The sequence below is a fragment of the Salmo salar genome, chromosome 14 (genome assembly GCF_965601325.2).
Source record: "Salmo salar chromosome 14, fSalSal1, whole genome shotgun sequence".
NCBI lineage: Eukaryota > Metazoa > Chordata > Actinopteri > Salmoniformes > Salmonidae > Salmo > Salmo salar.
In genome coordinates this window covers 33,618,998-33,639,186 of record NC_138304.1, presented here as the reverse complement: position 1 = coordinate 33,639,186, position 20,189 = coordinate 33,618,998, and the positions used below count along the sequence as shown (strand labels likewise).

The 20,189-nt window shown below is 44.9% G+C and overlaps 1 protein-coding gene across 5 annotated transcripts in view; it reads right to left on the bottom strand.

Annotated features, from left to right (window-relative positions):
- LOC106569352 (arf-GAP with GTPase, ANK repeat and PH domain-containing protein 3) overlaps positions 1-20,189 on the bottom strand; it is a 285,633-nt gene that overhangs the window by 47,606 nt on the left and 217,838 nt on the right. For all 5 annotated transcript variants that reach the window (XM_045694203.2, XM_014140649.3, XM_014140650.3 and 2 more), the window contains exons 12-13: positions 15,463-15,636; positions 4,985-5,146 (exon numbers count right to left, since the gene is read on the bottom strand). In XM_045694203.2, the coding sequence (XP_045550159.1) occupies positions 4,985-5,146; positions 15,463-15,636 (336 nt within the window). The remainder of the gene's footprint in view (positions 1-4,984; positions 5,147-15,462; positions 15,637-20,189) is intronic.

The following is a 20,189-nucleotide window of genomic DNA, read 5'->3' as shown; positions in this document are numbered from 1 at the left end:
CCAATCCCTGTACCTTTTGCAGAATATCAGTCTGTCCCTGATGTTTTTCCTGGAGAAAAGTGGCTTCTTTGCTGCCTTTCTTGACCCAAGGCCATCCTCCAAATGTCTTCGCCTCACTGTGTGTGCAGATGCACTCACACCTGCCTGCTGCTATTCCTGAGCAAGCTCTGTACTGGTGGTGCCCCGATCCCGCAGCTGAATCAACTTTAGGAGACGGTCCTGGCACTTGCTTGGAATTGAAATTGGAACTCCAATTTGAGCAGCAGCAGCTGAAAAATGAGCTCCTACAAATATTGAAATGTATATGGTTTTTAGAGTGAAGTACATCGGAAAAAAGCAAAAGAAAACTGCAAGACTGAATAGGAGAAAAAACAAGCAACAAACAAAGAAGATAGGCTTTTGAAAAATAACTATTTTTCATAAAATTGTAGTTATCTTAGCTAGCTGAATTGTTTACCAGTTGCTAAGCAGTTGCTAGGGACTCTTTTGGAAGAAGCTAGCTAGCTAACGAAGAACAACAAAGAATATCTAGTTAACAGAAGAAAATAAAGAAAATCAGGACAGAAGAAAAAGGATATCAAAGTGAAACAGTTCTCTAAAGACACAAGAGACAATAATACAAGAAACAACACTTCTGTAGCTTGTCAACTATGTGTCTGTCTATCCCTGTTCTCTCCCCTCTGCACAGGCCATACAAACGCTTCACACCGCGTGGCCGCTGCCACTCTAACCTGGTGGTCCCAGCGCGCACGACCCACGTGGAGTTCCAGGTCTCCGGCAGCCTCTGGAACTGCCGGTCTGCAGCCAACAAGGCTGAGTTCATCTCAGCCTATGCTACCCTCCAGTCCCTACACTTCCTGGCGCTGACGGAAACATGGATTACCACAGATAACACTGCTACTCCTACTGCTCTCTCTTCGTCTGCCCACGTGTTCTCGCATACCCCTAGAGCATCGAGCCAGCGAGGTGGTGGCACTGGAATCCTCATCTCTCCCAAGTGGACATTCTCTCTTTCTCCCCTGACCCATCTGTCTATCTCCTAATTTGAATTCCATGCTGTCACAGTTACCAGCCCTTTCAAGCTTAACATCCTTATCATTTATCGCCCTCCAGGTTCCCTTGGAGAGTTCATCAATGAGCTTGACGCCTTGATAAGTTCCTTTCCTGAGGATGGCTCACCTCTCACAGTTCTGGGTGACTTTAACCTCCCCACGTCTACCTTTGACTCATTCCTCTCTGCCTCCTTCTTTCCACTCCTCTCCTCTTTTGACCTCACCCTCTCACCTCCCCCCCCCCCTACTCACAAGGCAGGCAATACGCTTGACCTCATCTTTACTAGATGCTGTTCTTCCACTAATCTCATTGCAACTCCCCTCCAAATCTCCGACCACTACCTTGTATCCTTTTCCCTCTTGCTCTCATCCAACACTTCTCACTCTGCCCCTACTCGGATGGTATTGCGCCGTCCCAACCTTCGCTCTCTCTCTCCCGCTACTCTCTCCTCTTCCATCCTATCATCTCTTCCCTCTGCTCAAACCTTCTCCAACCTATCTCCTGATTCTGCCTCCTCAACCCGCCTCTCCTCCCTTTCTGCATCCTTTGATTTTCTCTGTCCCCTATCCTCCAGGCCGGCTCGGTCCTCCCCTCCTGCTCCGTGGCTCGACGACTCACTACGAGCTCACAGAACAGGGCTCCGAGCAGCCGAGCGGAAATGGAGGAAAACTCACCTCCCTGCGGACCTGGCATCCTTTCACTCCCTCCTCTCTACATTCTCCTCTTCTGTCTCTGCTGCTAAAGCCACTTTCTACCACTCTAAATTCCAAGCATCTGCCTCTAACCCTAGGAAGCTCTTTGCTACCTTCTCCTCCCTCCTGAATCTTCCTCCCCCTCCCCCCCCCCTCCTCCCTCTCTGCGGATGACTTCGTCAACCATTTTGAAAAGAAGGTTGACGATATCCGATCCTCGTTTGCTAAGTCAAACGACACCGCTGGTCCTGCTCACACTGCCCTACCCTGTGCTTTGACCTCTTTCTCCCCTCTCTCTCCAGATGAAATCTCTTGTCTTGTGACGGCCGGCCGCCCAACAACCTGCCCACTTGACCCTATCCCCTCCTCTCTTCTCCAGACCATTTCCGGAGACATTCTCCCCTACCTCACCTCGCTCATCAACTCATCCTTGACCGCTGGCTACGTCCCTTCCGTCTTCAAGAGAGCGAGAGTTGCACCCCTTCTGAAAAAACCTACACTCGATCCCTCCGATGTCAACAACTACAGACCAGTATCCCTTCTTTCTTTTCTCTCCAAAACTCTTGAACGTGCCGTCCTTGGCCAGCTCTCCTGCTATCTCTCTCAGAATGACCTTCTTGATCCTAATCAGTCAGGTTTCAAGACTGGGCATTCAACTGAGAATGCTCTTCTCTGTGTCACGGAGGCTCTCCGCACTGCTAAAGCTAACTCTCTCTCCTCTGCTCTCATCCTTCTAGACCTATCTGCTGCCTTTGATACTGTGAACCATCAGATCCTCCTCTCCACCCTCTCCGAGTTGGGCATCTCCAGCGCGGCCCACGCTTGGATTGCGTCCTACCTGACAGGTCGCTCCTACCAGGTGGCGTGGCGAGAATCTGTCTCCGCACCATGCGCTCTCACCACTGGTGTCCCCCAGGGCTTTGTTCTAGGCCCTCTCCTATTCTCGCTATACACCAAGTCACTTGGCTCTGTCATATCCTCACATGGTCTCTCCTATCATTGCTATGCAGACGACACACAATTAATCTTCTCCTTTCCCCCTTCTGATAAACAGGCGGCGAATCGCATCTCTGCATGTCTGTCAGACATATCAGTGTGGATGATGGATCACCACCTCAAGCTGAACCTCGGCAAGACGGAGCTGCTCTTCCTCCCGGGGAAGGACTGCCCGTTCCATGATCTCGCCATCACGGTTGACAACTCCCTTGTGTCCTCCTCCCAGAGTGCTAAGATCCTTGGCGTGATCCTGGACAACACCCTGTCGTTCTCCACTAACATCAAGGCGGTGACCCGATCCTGTAGGTTCATGCTCTACAACATTCGCAGAGTACGACCCTGCCTCACACAGGAAGCGGCGCAGGTCCTAATCCAGGCACTTGTCATCTCCCGTCTAGATTACTGCAACTCGCTGTTGGCTGGGCTCCCTGCCTGTGCCATTAAACCCCTACAACTCATCCAGAACGCCGCAGCCCGTCTGGTGTTCAACCTTCCCAAGTTCTCTCACGTCACCCCGCTCCTCCGCTCTCTCCACTGGCTTCCAGTTGAAGCTCGCATCCGCTACAAGACCATGGTGATTGCCTACGGAGCTGTGAAGGGAACGGCACCTCCATACCTTCAGGCTCTGATCAGGCCCTACACCCAAACAAGGGCACTGCGTTCATCCACCTCTGGCCTGCTGGCCCCCCTACCTCTGAGGAAGCACAGTTCCCGCTCAGCCCAGTCAAAACTGTTCGCTGCTCTGGCACCCCAATGGTGGAACAAGCTCCCTCACGACGCCAGGACAGCGGAGTCAATCACCACCTTCCGGAGACACCTGAAACCCCACCTCTTTAAGGAATACCTAGGATAGGATAAAGTAATCCTTCTAACCCCCCCCCCCCCCTTAAAAGATTTAGATGCACTATTGTAAAGTGGTTGTTCCACTGGATATCATAAGGTGAATGCACCAATTTGTAAGTCGCTCTTGATGATCCTTTAAATGGTTGATTTAGGTGCAATCTTACTGGTAGCAATATCCTTGCCTGTGAAGCCCTTTTTGTGCAAAGCAATGATGACGGCACGTGTTTCCTTGCAGGTAACCATGATTGACAGAGGAAGAACAATGATTCCAAGCACCACCCTCCTTTTGAAGCTTCCAGTCTGTTATTCGAACTCAATCAGCATGACAGACTCCAAAACTTGATCAGAAAGTTTGTCATTTTAATGTGGACGAATTATTGATTTCAAACTATATGGGACAGAACAAAAGGTTGAGAGTGACGTTGAGCTGGGCTAATGTCCACTCATATTTCCCTCAATGCAATGTGGCGGAGGGAATCCACCCAGCCCCCTAATGTTAGCCATCACTCATTCAAGCCCCTAAGACCGTTATTGAAGTGATTCTGACAGTGCTGGTCCATTAAGGTCTAAATTCTTTCTTGGAATGCAAGAGAGAATTAGATTCAGTATAGGGCATTATGGGCAAGCTTACTTAGGAACAAATGAGGGCACAATCATGGTGATGTGAATACGGCTTACATGTTATATACTGTCAAATCAATACTCCTATGGAAAACAGGGGTACGAATTATCCAAGTTGGCCGAAAGAGACCAGATAGAGAAACACAATGAACAGACATATCAACAACAACACTTACCACCGGTGCTTGTGATCTATGCTTGAAGCGATGTGGTCAGTGGTCTCATTCAAACTAGAAGGCAGTCTCATTCAAACTAGGAGGTCTGTCAGCGACACCATGGTAAAAGTGTAATGATTATAAATACTAAGCGTCATTAAGGAAGCGTCGGTGCCAATGCTGTCGATATGCAGCGTATCAATCATGTTGATTGATCATCTCTGGCTCCAGTGACATCAGTTTTATGGCCTTAGAGACAGGAGTCTGTGTTTCACAATGCCATCCAATTAGAGCTGTCCATTCATCATCAGGCTGGAGAATCATTATTAATTGAGCAGAGGGTTGGCTGCCACTCCATTGCTGAGATCCACAGCTTCTGGAGCTCAGGGCGGTTGGTTCTTCACACTATGGCTAGATGGGGAGAATAAGGCTATACACGGACTTGAACTGGACTCCAGTACGCTAACCAGATTTACTACGTTTGCACTTGTTTTTTTGTTGTTGCAGTTTCAGAATATGTTGCCATTTCAGACTGTTTTAAATGTTTATGTATTGTTGCAGACTGTTTTGACGAGTTTGCAGAATGAGCATCTTCTATAACTCCTGTGTTAACTCCCGGCTTACCTTCGTTGCCTGTAGACGGTCCGTCTGGCTTGGTGATGCCTGTGCTCTTTTTCCGTCTGTGTCTCTTGCGGTTGGCGTGAGGTGAGGGAGGAGGCTCCTGCTTGGGACTGGTAGCACTGCCCACCCCAGAGCTGCACGTCAGGGGCTCGGCCATCCCGTTGGCTGGAGAAAGAGAGAAACACTGATCAGTAAAAGATATCACAATCAACTGTACTTTTTGACATGCTATGTACAAGATGTTTAATACTGTGTAAACACACACAGAAACATACTACATTTGCAAGTTTCGAAGGGAAAGACAGAAGGATATGAATCATGAGATATTGACTAGTGATGATGTACCATATTATAAAAAACACCATACAGTGGTAATTCATACCCTGATACCAACAAAATGAATGCAAAGTAATCGCAATTAAAAAGATGCCAACCCAAAACTTAGATACTAGCAGTCCAAAAGTATCTGTACTGCTGTGGCTTTAGAGCGGATGAAGGAAGAACAGACAGGTATGGGGCAGCTCAGCTAACAAATGGTTAGTTAGGTTAGCCCCAGGCCAAGCTCTCTAGACGACTGTCAGTGAGTGACAAGGGGCTAAGAGCCGGCTTTGTTTCTGGTTGCCTAAGTGATTTTATAAATGTGATATTTAACCTGCACCACTGTTGGGCAAAGAGGAGATAGAGGGCTGAAAAGATGGAGGAGTGGGTGCGGGTGGGGGGGTCAACTTGCCATCTTTCTGGTTTCCTGACATTTGACATCACTTTCCCTCTCCCCCTCAGGATGCCATTATGAATCTGGGGGAGAGGAGAGATGGGGGCCAAGAGCCTTGGGGGCCGGGGAGAGGCAGCGAGGGCCAGTCCATGGGCCCCATATTGCTCTCCTTCTGCCACCCCGTGTGGAGAGCAGGCAGCCTCCTCCATTGTCTCCCATCAAAAGTTCACTGTAGTGTGGCAAACTCCATTCATTTTCCTCTCCCTCCGCACCGTCCCAGCCCCAGGCACCAGGAGCGGAGGGCGGTAGAACAAGAAGGAAGGGGGCTCGTATCAGGGATTATTGCTGTTGTCGTTGCACATACTCTAATGCCGCCACTGTCGCTGGCTGTGCCATTAGCCACTAGTGTACAACATCAGTTGTTAGGCCTAATTTGGTCATTACCTAACGGGAGATGGGGCTATGTTGGAGGGAGGAGTGGGATGTGGGATGGGCTCAGCAGGAGGTGGAGGATGCTTAAGTGGAGGAGACTGGAGCTCTTTAAAGGCCCCAGGCAGCCTGGTTGGAGCGTGGGCATAAAAATATAGGAGCCAACACACTATAGGCATACATTCGTTGGGATTCTTTTTGATGTCACTGAGTAAGATACATCAAGAGTCTCACTCAATACAGCCAGTACATCTGTTAATGCGGTATGTATAAACGCTGTTGGATTTATCAGAACAACATTTTAATTTAGATTTTTAAAAGGAACCATACATATTTTGTACACTCGTAGTGGAATGCATATGTTTATCTTATTTCACATGAATAACCAGGTTTTCATCCAACCGTTTCATGTGGATGAATTACCTGACGCATAAAAAAAACTCATGACAGGCCTAATTGAAACCGTAAATTTGTCAGTAAAATGTCCTAATGTCGATGAAACAAAATACGCTAGACTGGGTGGATCATTTTTTGGTCTGTAAAATAGATTGTGACAATTCCGGTGGAAATGCATTTATGCGTAAAAATTGACCTTATAACCATCATGTCAAAGTAAACTTGGAGTCACGCGATGATATGTTACGTTCTACTACCACCACGACGTGGAAAAACATGCTGAGTTTATAGGCAGATGAAAACTTAACTTATGGTGGTTAAGTGCATGGTGATGAGCTTCAAGCAAATTTCCCCAAAATATCCAGGGTATTATTTAAATGCTTGTTACATGGTGATTGGTGCTTGGCTGCCAATTATCAAATAAAAATGATCTTGCTCTTATCCATATGTCATCATATAATCTACCCTGTCCACTTTATCAGTGAACGGATGTCTAGAGAGCATGCACCAAGATGAGATTGGGCAAGTATGCTATTTATCGCAACAGTTTTTGTGACAAAACTATCGGTAGAGTTGAAAATACGATGGAAACACATTAGCTCGTTTTTTTTTATTCAGTACATGGAAACCTAAGCGTAAAAGTGCTTTATGTCCACTACGTCATCACACACAGCTTTTATTAGCAACAAGTCAGTTCGATGGAAACACACCTCTGGTGGTAAAAATGTGCATATGTTTTTTATTCAGATTTTGAATATTCGCATGCAAATCGTTGTCAAAATGGATGCAAACCTAGCTATTAACAGTCAAATGTGGACAAATGTATATAGGACATACAAAAAAAGACTATTGATTACAGAAACTTAATGGACGCCGCAAAATCAATAAGCATATAGTGAATTTGTGATGCTTAGTACTGGCCTAACCTACCAGATCCCCAGTTCCCTCCCTCCTCCTCTCCTCTCCGGGTGGTTTTGAATGGCAGCACAGAGGCAGAGCCATACATGTAGCCGTGGCGTGGCGGGTCGGGGCGTCTGTTTCAATTTCCCTGCTTCTCCCACAAAAGCCCCCGAGACCAGTCATTAGCTGGGTGCAGACAGCTGGGGGCACAGGGGTCCACAGAGTACCTTCTCCCCTCCCCTCCCCTCCGCCTTCTACACCCCCTCCCTCTCTACCTCTACCCCACTGTCTGTCCCGCCAGCACAGCTCTGTATGGCAGCTCGGAGCGGAGGAGAAGGGAACAGAGAGGGGTCCCGAACCCTCCAACCTTGTCCCCCTCTTGACGATGACAGGCAGCCTTTGTTTAATGTGGCTTGAGGTGAAAGTGGAGGGCTCCCCTTTGGGGGCCCGTCGTGTCATAAACACTTCTAATTATCAATTTTCTGCCCCTAATGTTGTGGAACATGACCCATGATCCTCTGCTCCGCCTGCACCTAAAACATGGGTTGTATACATTAAGGCACACCATAGCAAGACGTTTTGCAACAGAAAATGAATATGAAGGTTTCTTGTTGGACATGTTCAGCTAGTCCCTCCATGTTTCTATCAGTTTGCTTCCACTTGGTGGCTAATTAATAAGACTAGGGTGAAGAGAAGACATACTGTACCTTCTTTGTTATTTTTCTGTGGCTCAGACTTGTCATCGCTATTTCCTTTTCTAACACTGACTGAGTAGGTGAAAGATGGTAACTGCCAAAGTATAAGTGGAATGGACATTGTGAATAAACCAGACTATATCTGTTAAGCTACAGTACATCAAAAGTACTTCTACATCTATAGTGAAGCTAAAGTAATTCCTTACCATTGGAGTCATGCAGTAGCATTACAAAATAATATAACACCATTTGGTAATTGTGTGTAGATACACTACATGACCAAAGGTATGTGGACACCTGCTCATTGAACAACTCATAAAAAATCATGGCCATTAATAAGGAGTTGGTCTCCCTTTGCTGCTATAACAGCATCCACTCTTCTGGGAAGGCTTTCCACTACATTGCTGTGGGGATCTGCTTTCATTCAGCCACAAGAGCATTAGTGCGGTCAGGCACTGATGTTGGGCGACTAGGCCTGGCTCACAGTCTGCGTTCCAATTCATCTCAAAGGTGTTCGATGGGGTTGAGGTCAGGGCTCTGTCCAGGCCAGTCAAGTTCTACTACACCGATCTTGACAAACCATTTCTGTATGGACCTCGCTACCTTACTGGAACTTAGGGGCCTAGCCCGAACCATGAAAAACAGCCCAAGACCATTATTCCTCCTCCGCCAAACTTTACAATTGGCACTATGTATTGGGGCAGGTAGCGTTCTCCTGGCATCCAGCAGATTCGTCCGTCAGACTGCCAGATGGTGAAGCGTGATTCATCACTCCAAAGAACGCGTTTCCACTACTCAAGAATCCAATGGTGGTGAGCTTTACACCACACCAGCCGACACTTGGCATTGCGCATGGTGATCTTAGGCTTGTGTGCAGCTGCTTGGCCGTGTAAACCCATTTCATGAAGCTCCCGACAAATAGTTATTGTGCTGACGTTGCTTCCAGAGGCAGTTTGGAACTCAGTAGTGAGTGCTGCAACCAAGGACAGACGATCTTTACACTCTTCAGCACTCGTTGGTCCCATTCTGTGAGCTTGTGTTGCCTACCACTTTGCGGCTGAGCCGTTGTTGCTCCTAGATGTTTCCAGTTGACCTGGGCAGCTCTGGCAGGGAGAAATCTGATGAACTGACATGTTGGAAAGGTCTCATCCTATGACGGTGCCACGTTGAAAGTCACTGAATTCCTCCTCAAAAAGGCCATTCTACTGCCCATGTTGGCTATGGAGATTGCATGGCTGTGTGCTGTCAGCAACAGGTGTGGCTGAAATAGCCGGATCCACTAATTTAAAGGGTCCACATACTTTTGTTTATATAGTGTATATACTGAGTGTACAAAACATTAGGAACATCTTCCTAACATTGTGCTGCACCCCCGTTTGCCCTCAGAACAGCCTCAATTTGCCAGGGCATGGACTCTACAAGGTGTCGAAAGCATTCCACAGACTCCAATGTTTCCCACTGTTGTGTCAAGTTGGCTGGATGTCCTTTGGGTGGTGGACCATTCTTGATATACACGGAAACTGTTGAGTGTGAAAAATCCAGCAGTGTAACAGTTCTTGACACACTCAAACTGGTGTATCTGGCACTTACTACCATCTTTTGGCTTGCTCATTCACCCTCTGAATGGCACACATCCATGCCTCAAAAAAAATCCTTCTTTCACCGGTCTCCTCCCCTCCCCTTTAACTGATTGAAGTGGATTTAACAAGTGATATAATAAGGGATCATATCTTTCACCTGGACAAAAGGAACACCTATGTGAGAATGCTGTTCATTGACTACAGCTCAGCGTTCAACACCATAGTGCCCTCAAAGCTCATCCCTAAGCAAAGGACCCTGGGACTAAACACCTCCCTATGCAACTGTGTCTTGGACTTCCTGATGGGCCGCCCCCATGTGGTAAGGGTAGGCAACAACACATCTGCCACGCTGATCCTCAACACGGGGGCCCCACAGGGGTGCGTGCCTAGTCCCCTCCTGTACTCGCTGTTCACTCACGACTGCGTGGCCAAGCACGACCCCAACACCATCATTAAGTTTACTGACGACACAACAGTGGTAGGCCTGATCACTGACAATGATTAGACAGCCTATAGGGAGGAGGTCAGAGACCTGGCAGTGTGGTGCCAGGACAACAACCTATCCCTCAACGTGAGCAAGACAAAGGAGCTGATTGTGGACCACAGGAAAAGGAGGTCCGAACACGCCCCCATTCACATTGACCGGGCTGTAGTGGAGCGGGTCGAGAGATTAAAGTTCCTTGGTGTCCACATCACCAACAAACTAACATGGTCCAAACACACCAAGACATTCGTAAAGAGGGCACGACAACACCTTTTCCAACTCAGGAGACTGAAAAGATTTGGCATGGGTAGCCAGATTCTCAAAAAGTTCTACAGCTGTACCATCGAGAGCATCCTGACCGGTTGCATCACCGCCTGGTATGGCAACTGCTCGGCATCCGACCGTAAGGTGCTACAGAGGGTAGTGCGTACGGCCCAGTACATCACTGGGGCCAAGCTTCCTGCCATCCAGGACCTATATACTAGGCGGTGTCAGACGAAGGCCCCAAAAATTGTCAAAGACTCCAGTCACCCAAGTCATAGATTGTTCTCTCTGCTACCGCATGGCAAGCGGTACTGGAGCACCAAGTTTAAAAGGCTCCTTAACACCTTCTACCCCCAAGCCATAAGACTGCTGAACAATTCATCAAATGGCCACCCGGACTATTTACATTGACACCCCCCCACCCTTTGTTTTTACACTGCTGCTACTCGCTGTTTATTATCTATGCATAGTCACTTTACCCCTACCTACATGTACAAATTACCTCGACTAACCTGTATCCCCGCACATTGACTCGGGACCGGTACCCCCTGTCTATAGCCTCGTTTTTGTTATTTTATTGTGTTACTTTTTATTTTATTTTATTTTTTACTTTAGTTTATTTAGTAAATATTTTCTTAACTCTATTTCTTGAACTGCATTGTTGGTTAAGGGCTTGTAAGTAATAATTTCACGGTAAGTTCTACACCTGTTGTACTCAGTGCATGTGACAAATTCAATTTGATTTGATTTATCATGGAAAGAGCAGGTGTTCCTAATGTTTTGTACACTCAATGTATATCTATTACTCACTGATAAGAGTCTGTTAAACCATGCATAAACATCATTGAGCAACAATATCAGAGAGTCCCTGGCAGCGCACTAGTCATCCAACATAATCTAGTGTTGACTCATCTGAAGTGCACCTCAATTCAAAGCTATCCATATCTGATGGATTGCATCAGATTTCCCATAATAAAACTTAGGAGTAGATGCCACCAACTGGCTCTCTGTTTAAAATGGAGGCACTGTAGCTTAATGTTGTGAGCCGCCCAGAGAGTTCACTTTGGCATTATTAGCTAGTGGTTATGAGGGGCTGTCAGGAGCGAGAGAGTGAGGTAGCGAGCGGCGGGAATGAAGCATGTTGAGGATCAGGAGTCTCTCTCTTTCCTCTCAGCTGAGTGCCATATAGCCTCTCCCAGCCTCTCCTCCTGGGCAGGCAGGTACTGTGGAATAGGTATCAGGGCTAACCTGTGATTACAGTGCATTACACTCCCACCGGGGAAATTACCGTTTAAACATGCTGCATGATGAAGACTGTGGGCGAGACAAAGAGGGGGCTAATAGCAGTTCGGTGCTGCGGTGGATAGCGAGCTAACAGCTTTCTGGCCCTGCCGCAAACCGACAGCCTTCTCACAATGAGAATGAATGAGAACGAGAGAGAGAGAGACTTAGAGACAGAATTAGAGAGAGAGTTTTTCATTTAATTTCTAAATGCGTAATTCAAGAGGCTCTGGGTATGGGAGCACTGTGATTTCGCCGGCTAGGCCCCTTGACACGGCAGCAGCTCACTGCCTGTCCTCAATCAACGGCATCGGCTGCAATTAATGGCAAAAATTTGAAACAATCACCATCTCCCCCTTATTATCCTCAATTAGAGTGCACTAATCAAGGCCTGATCGTGCTCTGCTGCTCTCTCCAAACTAAATGTCAAACTTCATTACGGACCCGACGTGGAAATCAAACCCCATGCACCACGCTCTCCAGTACGCGACGGGAGGGCAGAGCAGAGAAGAGTAGAGTTCCAGCAACACCCTGAGGTACAGAATAGGCTGGTCCTGCCTTCACTCACTGCCTCTGTGATGAAATACCTTCACTGGAGAAACATACTCTGATGGTGTATATACCTACAGGTAACTGCTAGAATAATGGAAACACTTCAGTAAATGAGGGACACAGTATATTAAAAGCAGGTGCTTCCACACAGGTGTGGTTCCTGACTTAATTAAGCAATCATGCTTAAGGTCATGTATAAAAATTCTGGGCAGGCCATTATTTTGGCTATGCCCCCATAGGATGACAATGCCCCCATCGACAGGGCACAAGTGGTCACTGAATGGTTTGATGAGCATGATAATTATATAAACCATGGCCGTCTCAGTCACCAGATCTCAACAATAATTGAACACTTATGGGAGATTCTGGAGCAGGTTGGAGTTTTTCGTCAAGAATCTTGTTCTGGAGGCAGCTCTGCAGTGGTCACTAGCTGGCACAGCCACAAAGTCAACCTAACCTTAACCTCACTGCTAACCCTAAAGCCTAACCCTAAGCAAATGTTTGTTTTCATGAATTTTTACAATATACCCATTGCAGCTGGCCTATCTAAGGGGAAATCGCTCAGTTCTGCCTCCAGGAGAAGACTTATGACAATAAACGTCAACCTGCGATTCTGGAGCGGCGTTTGAGAGAGCATTTTACACCACTATGAACAAAACACCAAATTATGAAATTTGTCGTGGAAGAATGGTTTCACATCCCTCCAATAGAGTTCCAGACACTTGTAGAATCTATGCCTAGGTGCATTGAAGCCGTTCAGGCATGTGGTGGCCCACGCCCTATTAAGACACTATGTTGGTATTTCCTTTATTTTGGCAGTGACCTGTATATATACTATAAAAAAAAACTTTTCAAACCCTTAGACTTGGTTAAAATGTTTGTCTGCTCCCCAGTTAGCAGGATACTGCATACTACAACAAAACTTTAACTGGGGGTCACTCACTTTGGCATTGACGGAGTTATATTGCCATTTGTAAAAATGTCACAGTGCTTAGGTACCTGTCAAGTCTGTTTTTAATTCAGGTGTAAAGGATGAAGTATATAAAGGAAAGACAGCTTCTAAACACAGCTTCTTGTGTGGGCCCAGATTAAGAGTGGTCTGCGAAGCAATAGACAAAATTGGGCTGAGATTTAATCAAAAGGCTATGTTCAATATTCAAGAGATGTAGCTAGCTCCCCCTGCATTTCCCTCAATAGGTTTACAAATGAGGACATTCTTTAAATAATATGGAAATGGTTACCTGGACTAAGATGCATTTTATTCTTCAGCCTATCATCAATCTGCTATTTTGTTATTTTTCTTCCAAGAAGAACCATGTTTTATGTTAACCTGCAACCTTGACGAAGGATAATGGAGTGATTGGGGCTGGGTTGACATCTATTCAAATGGTAAAACATTCTGAATGAACGGTGGACCTTCCTCCTATTGATTATTGAAGGTTTCATTAGAATGAAAGATAAAGAGGTCACAATTCAATCAACTGTTATGTTGTTACCTTCAAACACTGCAGTCACATATCACATTGAATGACTATTCTGCTGTGCGTTTTAATTCAGATTCACTATTTGTAGGGCAGGGAGGCATGTCAATGAATACAATCCTCAAAGAACACATTGAAGTCTACTTGTTTTCAAATGATAAAGCCCTTCTGAATCGCCCAAATGTAGTGTCAGTATACAATATTGGTAATGCAAGAACGGAACAAAGTAACATATTTACCATTTGACATGACTTCTCGAATATCTATCATTCTCAGCTCATTTGGCTCATTCGTGGTTACCTTAAAGAGAATCATGGATATAATTGAAGAAAACTGAGTAATGGAGGGAATTGAAAATCTGGTCTAGGAGAAGAAAGGATGGTGGCTAATGAGCTATGCTAATATGAAGTCAAGTCTTCTCAGTTACCAAACAAGGAAATAGATTTTAGCTCGCTGTTTAGTAAGTAGCGTATCGGTAGAGTGGGATGACAGCACAGTGTTTTGGAATACACACACACATACATTGACCACACACCTAAACAACATATATAAGACATGTAGCCTAGAGTACACACAAATGTGAAAACACAAACACACAAGCATGTATACAGGTACACACGCGCACACATACACAATTATTTGAGAGGACCCCACCACACTCTCTCCTCTAAGTAATTCTGCTTTGGGCGTGCTGCTGATGGGAGAGTAGAGGGGTAGGGGGTTATGATAGAAGTGCCTGCCTGCGTCCAGGCAGAATTGATCGTTTGGCAGTTGCAAATGAGAGACGGGGCTTGTCTGTGGAACCATGAGGCTGTGCGCACGGCACAGCGTTGGACTCCAGCAGTGCTCGAAAAGAGCGCTCTTTAAACTGCCGGGGCCCCTGGGAGCCGATGGGGAGGGGGCCGCCGCCGCCACCGTGCTAATGAGAACTAGCAGAGTGCAAACATGCATGGAAATGACTGTTATTCTGTTGATGTGCATTTAAGTGCTTTTTTACTGCCAACCACAAAGAGAGGGGAAATAACTGGTGATGAATGGTACCCCCGAAAAGCATTAATTTTCCTATTGCAGAGAGAGTGAGGGGGGGAGAGGACCCAACACGTACAGCAAATGTATTATTTTACTTCACTCAAGTGCGCTGGTAAGGCTCTGTGATGGGGTGGGAGGGAAGTGGAGTGAGGGTGCTGGGACGGCAAATAACCTTCACTCACTTCCTCTCCACCATCATCTTTCGCTTGTGTAAGATAACAGTAGGCGAAAAGGTCACAGCGATCAAAAGCCTGATTACCTCATTATGAAAACGAGCTTTGTTCTATTCCACCTCTTCACCAATACAAGGGTCCTATTCATTAGGCACCAAATGGAAGAAAACGGACTGAAACAAGGAGGGACTACCTGAACTTTTCCAATAAGAAACACTTGTTTTCCGCTGCAAAAGGTTTTGCTACAGTGTGCCGTAATGAATACAAATGGCTATTGCACCTCCACTGATATGACTGCACCAGATCTGTTCCGGACATTTTCTATTGTTCATTGTGTCGTGTGTCACCATCTCGCTACATCTATTTCAATGACATCGAGTGGCTGAGTAAATAGTGGGAGTGGAGTTGTGGAAGAAGGAGCAGAGAAGATGGAGTAAAAAAGGAGGAGGAAGAAAAGGAGGAGGGATGAGGAAGAGGACATGGGAGGGGTGGTCGTCAGTCTCACCGGTCCCGGTGCTTGCACTGGTGTTGATGACGGCCTCGTTCCATTGGTCAGCGCTGGACACAGAGAAGGAGCGTTGGTGCATGCCGTCTTTACTGCCTCCGAAGCCCACCAGATTTCCCCCGCTGACCGAATGCTCTGACTGGAGGGACGTACTACTGTTAGAGTGGGGCGCACCTGGAGAGAGAGAGAGAGAGAGAGAGAGAGAGAGAGGAGAGAGGGAGAGAAAGAAAGGGAGAGAGAGGGGGTAGGACTGAAATAATGTCATGCATCATCATCTCATGTACCTGTACAAAGAGGTGCATTTCACTGAGGTTCTCTCAATCTCTTTTGCAAATCCAGTTGTATGTTGCATCAAACAAGCCATATTTGTTAATAACAAGTTTTGCAGTTCTCTTTCTGTTTTTCTTTTTTTTATCTGTATGAGAACAGACATTATAGTAAAGTTGCACAATGCTGCCGCCCCCTTTCTTGTGTTCATCTCTCTGTGTTACATGTGTAAACCCTCCACCCCTTCCCTGCCTTCCCCCATCTCCCCCTCTCCCTCCGCCTATCTCTAATTAGCCCTTAATTAACAAGATACACTCTGATCGCTAATTATCTCGCCTCATCCTTTTGACTGCCACATCCATCTCTCGCGCCGTCGGCAGGCGGCAGGCCCCCTCTCTCTCCCCGACTTCCAATCAGGCAAACCACGGACGTCTCTTTGCCTGTCTGCCTGCCTCCATTTACTAATTCATGGGCTAGGCAGCACCGTGTGGGGTCCTTCCCTCCTGTTCCTGTCTGGACAGCCACACAACAGATAATGACTTGACTTCTTCTAGCACAGTGTGCTAATATAAGAATATATATGTATTTTCATCCAATGAAATTAGTCTATGATAGTTATTTTATTTTTAACCAAACTTTATTTATCCACCATTCCCTGTACGAAATCACAATCAAATGTAACTAAATAAGTCATTCATGGTTGATTCTGAGTCAAATGATATACATGGTATTTATCAGTAAATCAACAGACTTATAAGATCAAGTATGGGTTTTTATTGTCAGAGCTGCAATAGAGAATACATACCTACTATAAAGTTACCCATGAGCATTTGTTACCACACATTAAGCCCAACTAGAGATAATAGAGTGGATGAGTCATCTCTGAAATGTAACAAAAGGGAGTTAGTAGTAAAAACAAAAGGGAGTTATCAACTATATTATAATTTCTGCTGGGTATTCTCCAAGATATGATAGACTAGACTAGAAGCAATAATTGAGCATCAGTTTAATATAACTTAATCTACTGACAGCAAAGACTGCTCTGAAAGGGTAGCAGTCAAACACTTTGTTTTGGTAAAAGTCACATAATATGTATTGTGTTACTTGTAACACATCAAGGACTTTTGTTTACAATTATGAGACGTAAAAAATAGATATTATTCAGATTGAGGTTTAACAACAATAACAGTAGCTAGATATAATATACTGTGCGCTGTGTGTAAAGTAATCCATGCGCTGCGGCACTCTTGTTAGGATAAGACGTCCTTCTCATTAGCGAGAGTAATAAGTGTATCAAATTCACATAATCATGTCTAATTGGTATCAGTAATTATCTTGTTGGGCCCGGGAATATTAATCTTCAGGTCTCAGAGGGGAAGGAACGGGATCGCAGAGAGAGAGGAGAGGGAAAGAGAGAGAGAACCATGCAGGGGAGTGCTGGCTGAATTAGCATCCCCAAACCAGGGCATTGGAGAGAGGGGAGAGATGATCTGATGAAGAATCATGGTGGAAAGATGCAGAAAATTTGAACAAAATCCCTCACGTGTGTTTAATCATTGTTGATGGGGGGGGGACAATTTTGAGGTCATTTTGAGTGAGTTACTGATTGATGGCATGAGCTGGCATATTTGAAAATCCTAAAATTAAGTGAGTTTATTTGTAAATATTATATATATATATATAATCTATATGGATGAAAAAATAAAAAAATATCACTTCTCTAAGATAAGTGGTAGTACTAGTGAATACTTTATAACTGCTTCGCATTATTTAATGCATTTCAATGCGACAATTACATTCAATATTTCAATACCTCAATTAATTTAAACAACTTGCTCAACATAAAATCACTGCTACTGAAGTTCTAATAATAACTAAACTGAGCCTCAACGCCAACTTTAAAACAGAAGTGAGAATCAGAAGTGAAACATTTTCTGACCAAAATGCATCAAATACACCAGCGACACATTCTGACTCCGTTTCTGCCTTTCACACTGCACACTAGCATCCACGATATAACTTGATGGATCACTGTATTATCTAAAGTTAAAGCAGAAGAGAAAGACAACATTTACAAGCTTCGATATTTTGACAAGATACTCTTGTCTAATATTGGAATACTATTTCTATGGGGCAGATAGAGAACATTCTCCCCTGATGCGACTAGCTGATTATAGCTCCAGTGTAATTACATTATATGCTGCTTTATGCAGAAGTGGTCTAGGTCTGCTCTGTGGGGACTAATTGATGGATCCATGTTTAATTCATTAATCATTAGCATCACATCTGACAATTAGACATGATTGTTACTTGAAATTTTAAATATGAATCCATACAGGGTTTGTGTATTTATTTAGCTATTCATTTCGGGCCGGGCCAAGAGTCAAACTACTTGTTGGGATATGTTGGTAGGCCTTGTACCATCAGGTACATATTCCATCAGTGAACCCTAAAGCAACACAACAGCCAAAAGATCTACTGAAAATATCAAGATCTTAGCAAAGTTACAGCGCCTTCAGAAAGTATTCACAACCCTGGACTTTTTCGACATTTTGTTGTGTTACAAAGTTGGATTACAATTGATTTTAATTGTAATTTTTTGTCAACGATCTACAAACAATACTGTAATGTCGAAGTGTAAGAAAAATTCTAACATTTGTAAAACAAATTGGAAAAATAAAACACTAATATATCTTGATTAGATAAGTATTAAACCCCCTGAGTCAATACATGTTAGATTCAACTTTGGCAGTGATTACAGTTGCAGAGTTACAGTTGCAGAGTCTTTCTGGGTATGTCTCTAAGAGCTTTGCACACCTGGATTGTACAGTATTTGCACATTATTCTTTAAAAAATTCTTCAAACTCTGGCAAGTTGGTTGTTGATCATTGCTAGACAGCCATTTTTAAGTCTTGTCATAGATTTTCAAGCAGATTTAAGTCAAAACTGTAACTAGGGCACTCAGGAACATTCAATGTCATCTTAGTAAGCAACTCCAGTGTATATTTGGCGTTGTGTTTTAGGTTATTGTCCAGTTGAAAAGTGAATTTGTCTCCCAGTGTCTGTTGGAAAGCAGACAGAACCAGGTTTTCCTCTAGGATTTTGCATGTGCTTAGCTCTACTCCGTTTATTTTTTAACCTACAAAATCTCCCTAGTACTTGCCAATGACAAGCATACCCATAACATGATGCAGCCACCACCATGCTTGAAAAAATGATGAGTGGTACTCAGTGATGTGCTGTGTTGGATTTTTCCCCAAACATAACTATTGTATTTAGGACATAAAGTTCATTTCTTAACCACATTTTTTACAATTTTACTTTAGTGCCTTATTGTAAATAGGACGCATGTTTTGGAATATTTTTTGTCTGTACAGGCTTCCTTCTTTTCACTCTGTCAACAATTAGGTTAGTATTGTGGAGTAACTACAATGTTGTTGATCCATCCTCAGTTTTATCCTATCACAGCCATTCAACTCTGTAACTGTTTTAAAGTCCCCATTGGCCTCATGGTGAAATCCCTGAGTGGTTTCCTTCCTCTCCAACAACTGAGTTAGGAAGGACGCCTGTATCTTTGTAATGACTAGGTGTATTGATACACCATCCAAAGTGTAATTAATAACTTCACCATGCTCAAAGAGATATTCAATGTCTGCTTTTTACATTTTTACCCATCTACCAATAGGTGTCCTTCTTTGCGAGGCATTGGAAAACCTCCCCGGTCTCTGTGATTGAATCTGTGTTTGAAATTCACTGTTCAACTGAGGAAGCTTACAAATAATTGTATGTTTTGGGGTCATTCAAAAATCATGCTAAACATTATACACTGCTCAAAAAAATAAAGGGAACACATAAACAACACAATGTAACTCCAAGTCAAACACACTTCTGTGAAATCAACCTGTCCACTTAGGAAGCAACACTGATTGACAATAAGTTCACATGCTGTTGTGCAAATGGAATAGACAACAGGTGGAAATTATAGTCAATTAGCAAGACACCCCCAATAAAGGAGTGGTTCTGCAGGTGGGGACCACAGACCACTTCTCAGTTCCTATGCTTCCTGGCTGATGTTTTGGTCACTTTTGAATGCTGGCGGTGCTTTCACTCTAGTGGTAGCATGAAACGGAGTCTACAACCCACACAAGTGGCTCAGGTAGTGCAGCTCATCCAGGATGGCACATCAATGCGAGCTGTGGCAAGAAGGTTTGCTGTGTCTGTCAGCGTAGTGTCAAGAGCATGGAGGCGCTACCAGTAGACGTGGAGGAGGCCGTAGGAGGGCAACAACCCAGCAGCAGGACCGCTACCTCCGCCTTTGTGCAAGGAGGAGCAGGAGAAGCACTGCCAGAGCCCAGCAAAATTACCTCCAGCAGGCCACAAATGTGCATGTGTCTGCTCAAACGGTCAGAAACAGACTCCATGAGGGTGGTATGAGGGCCCGACGTCCACAGGTGGGGGTT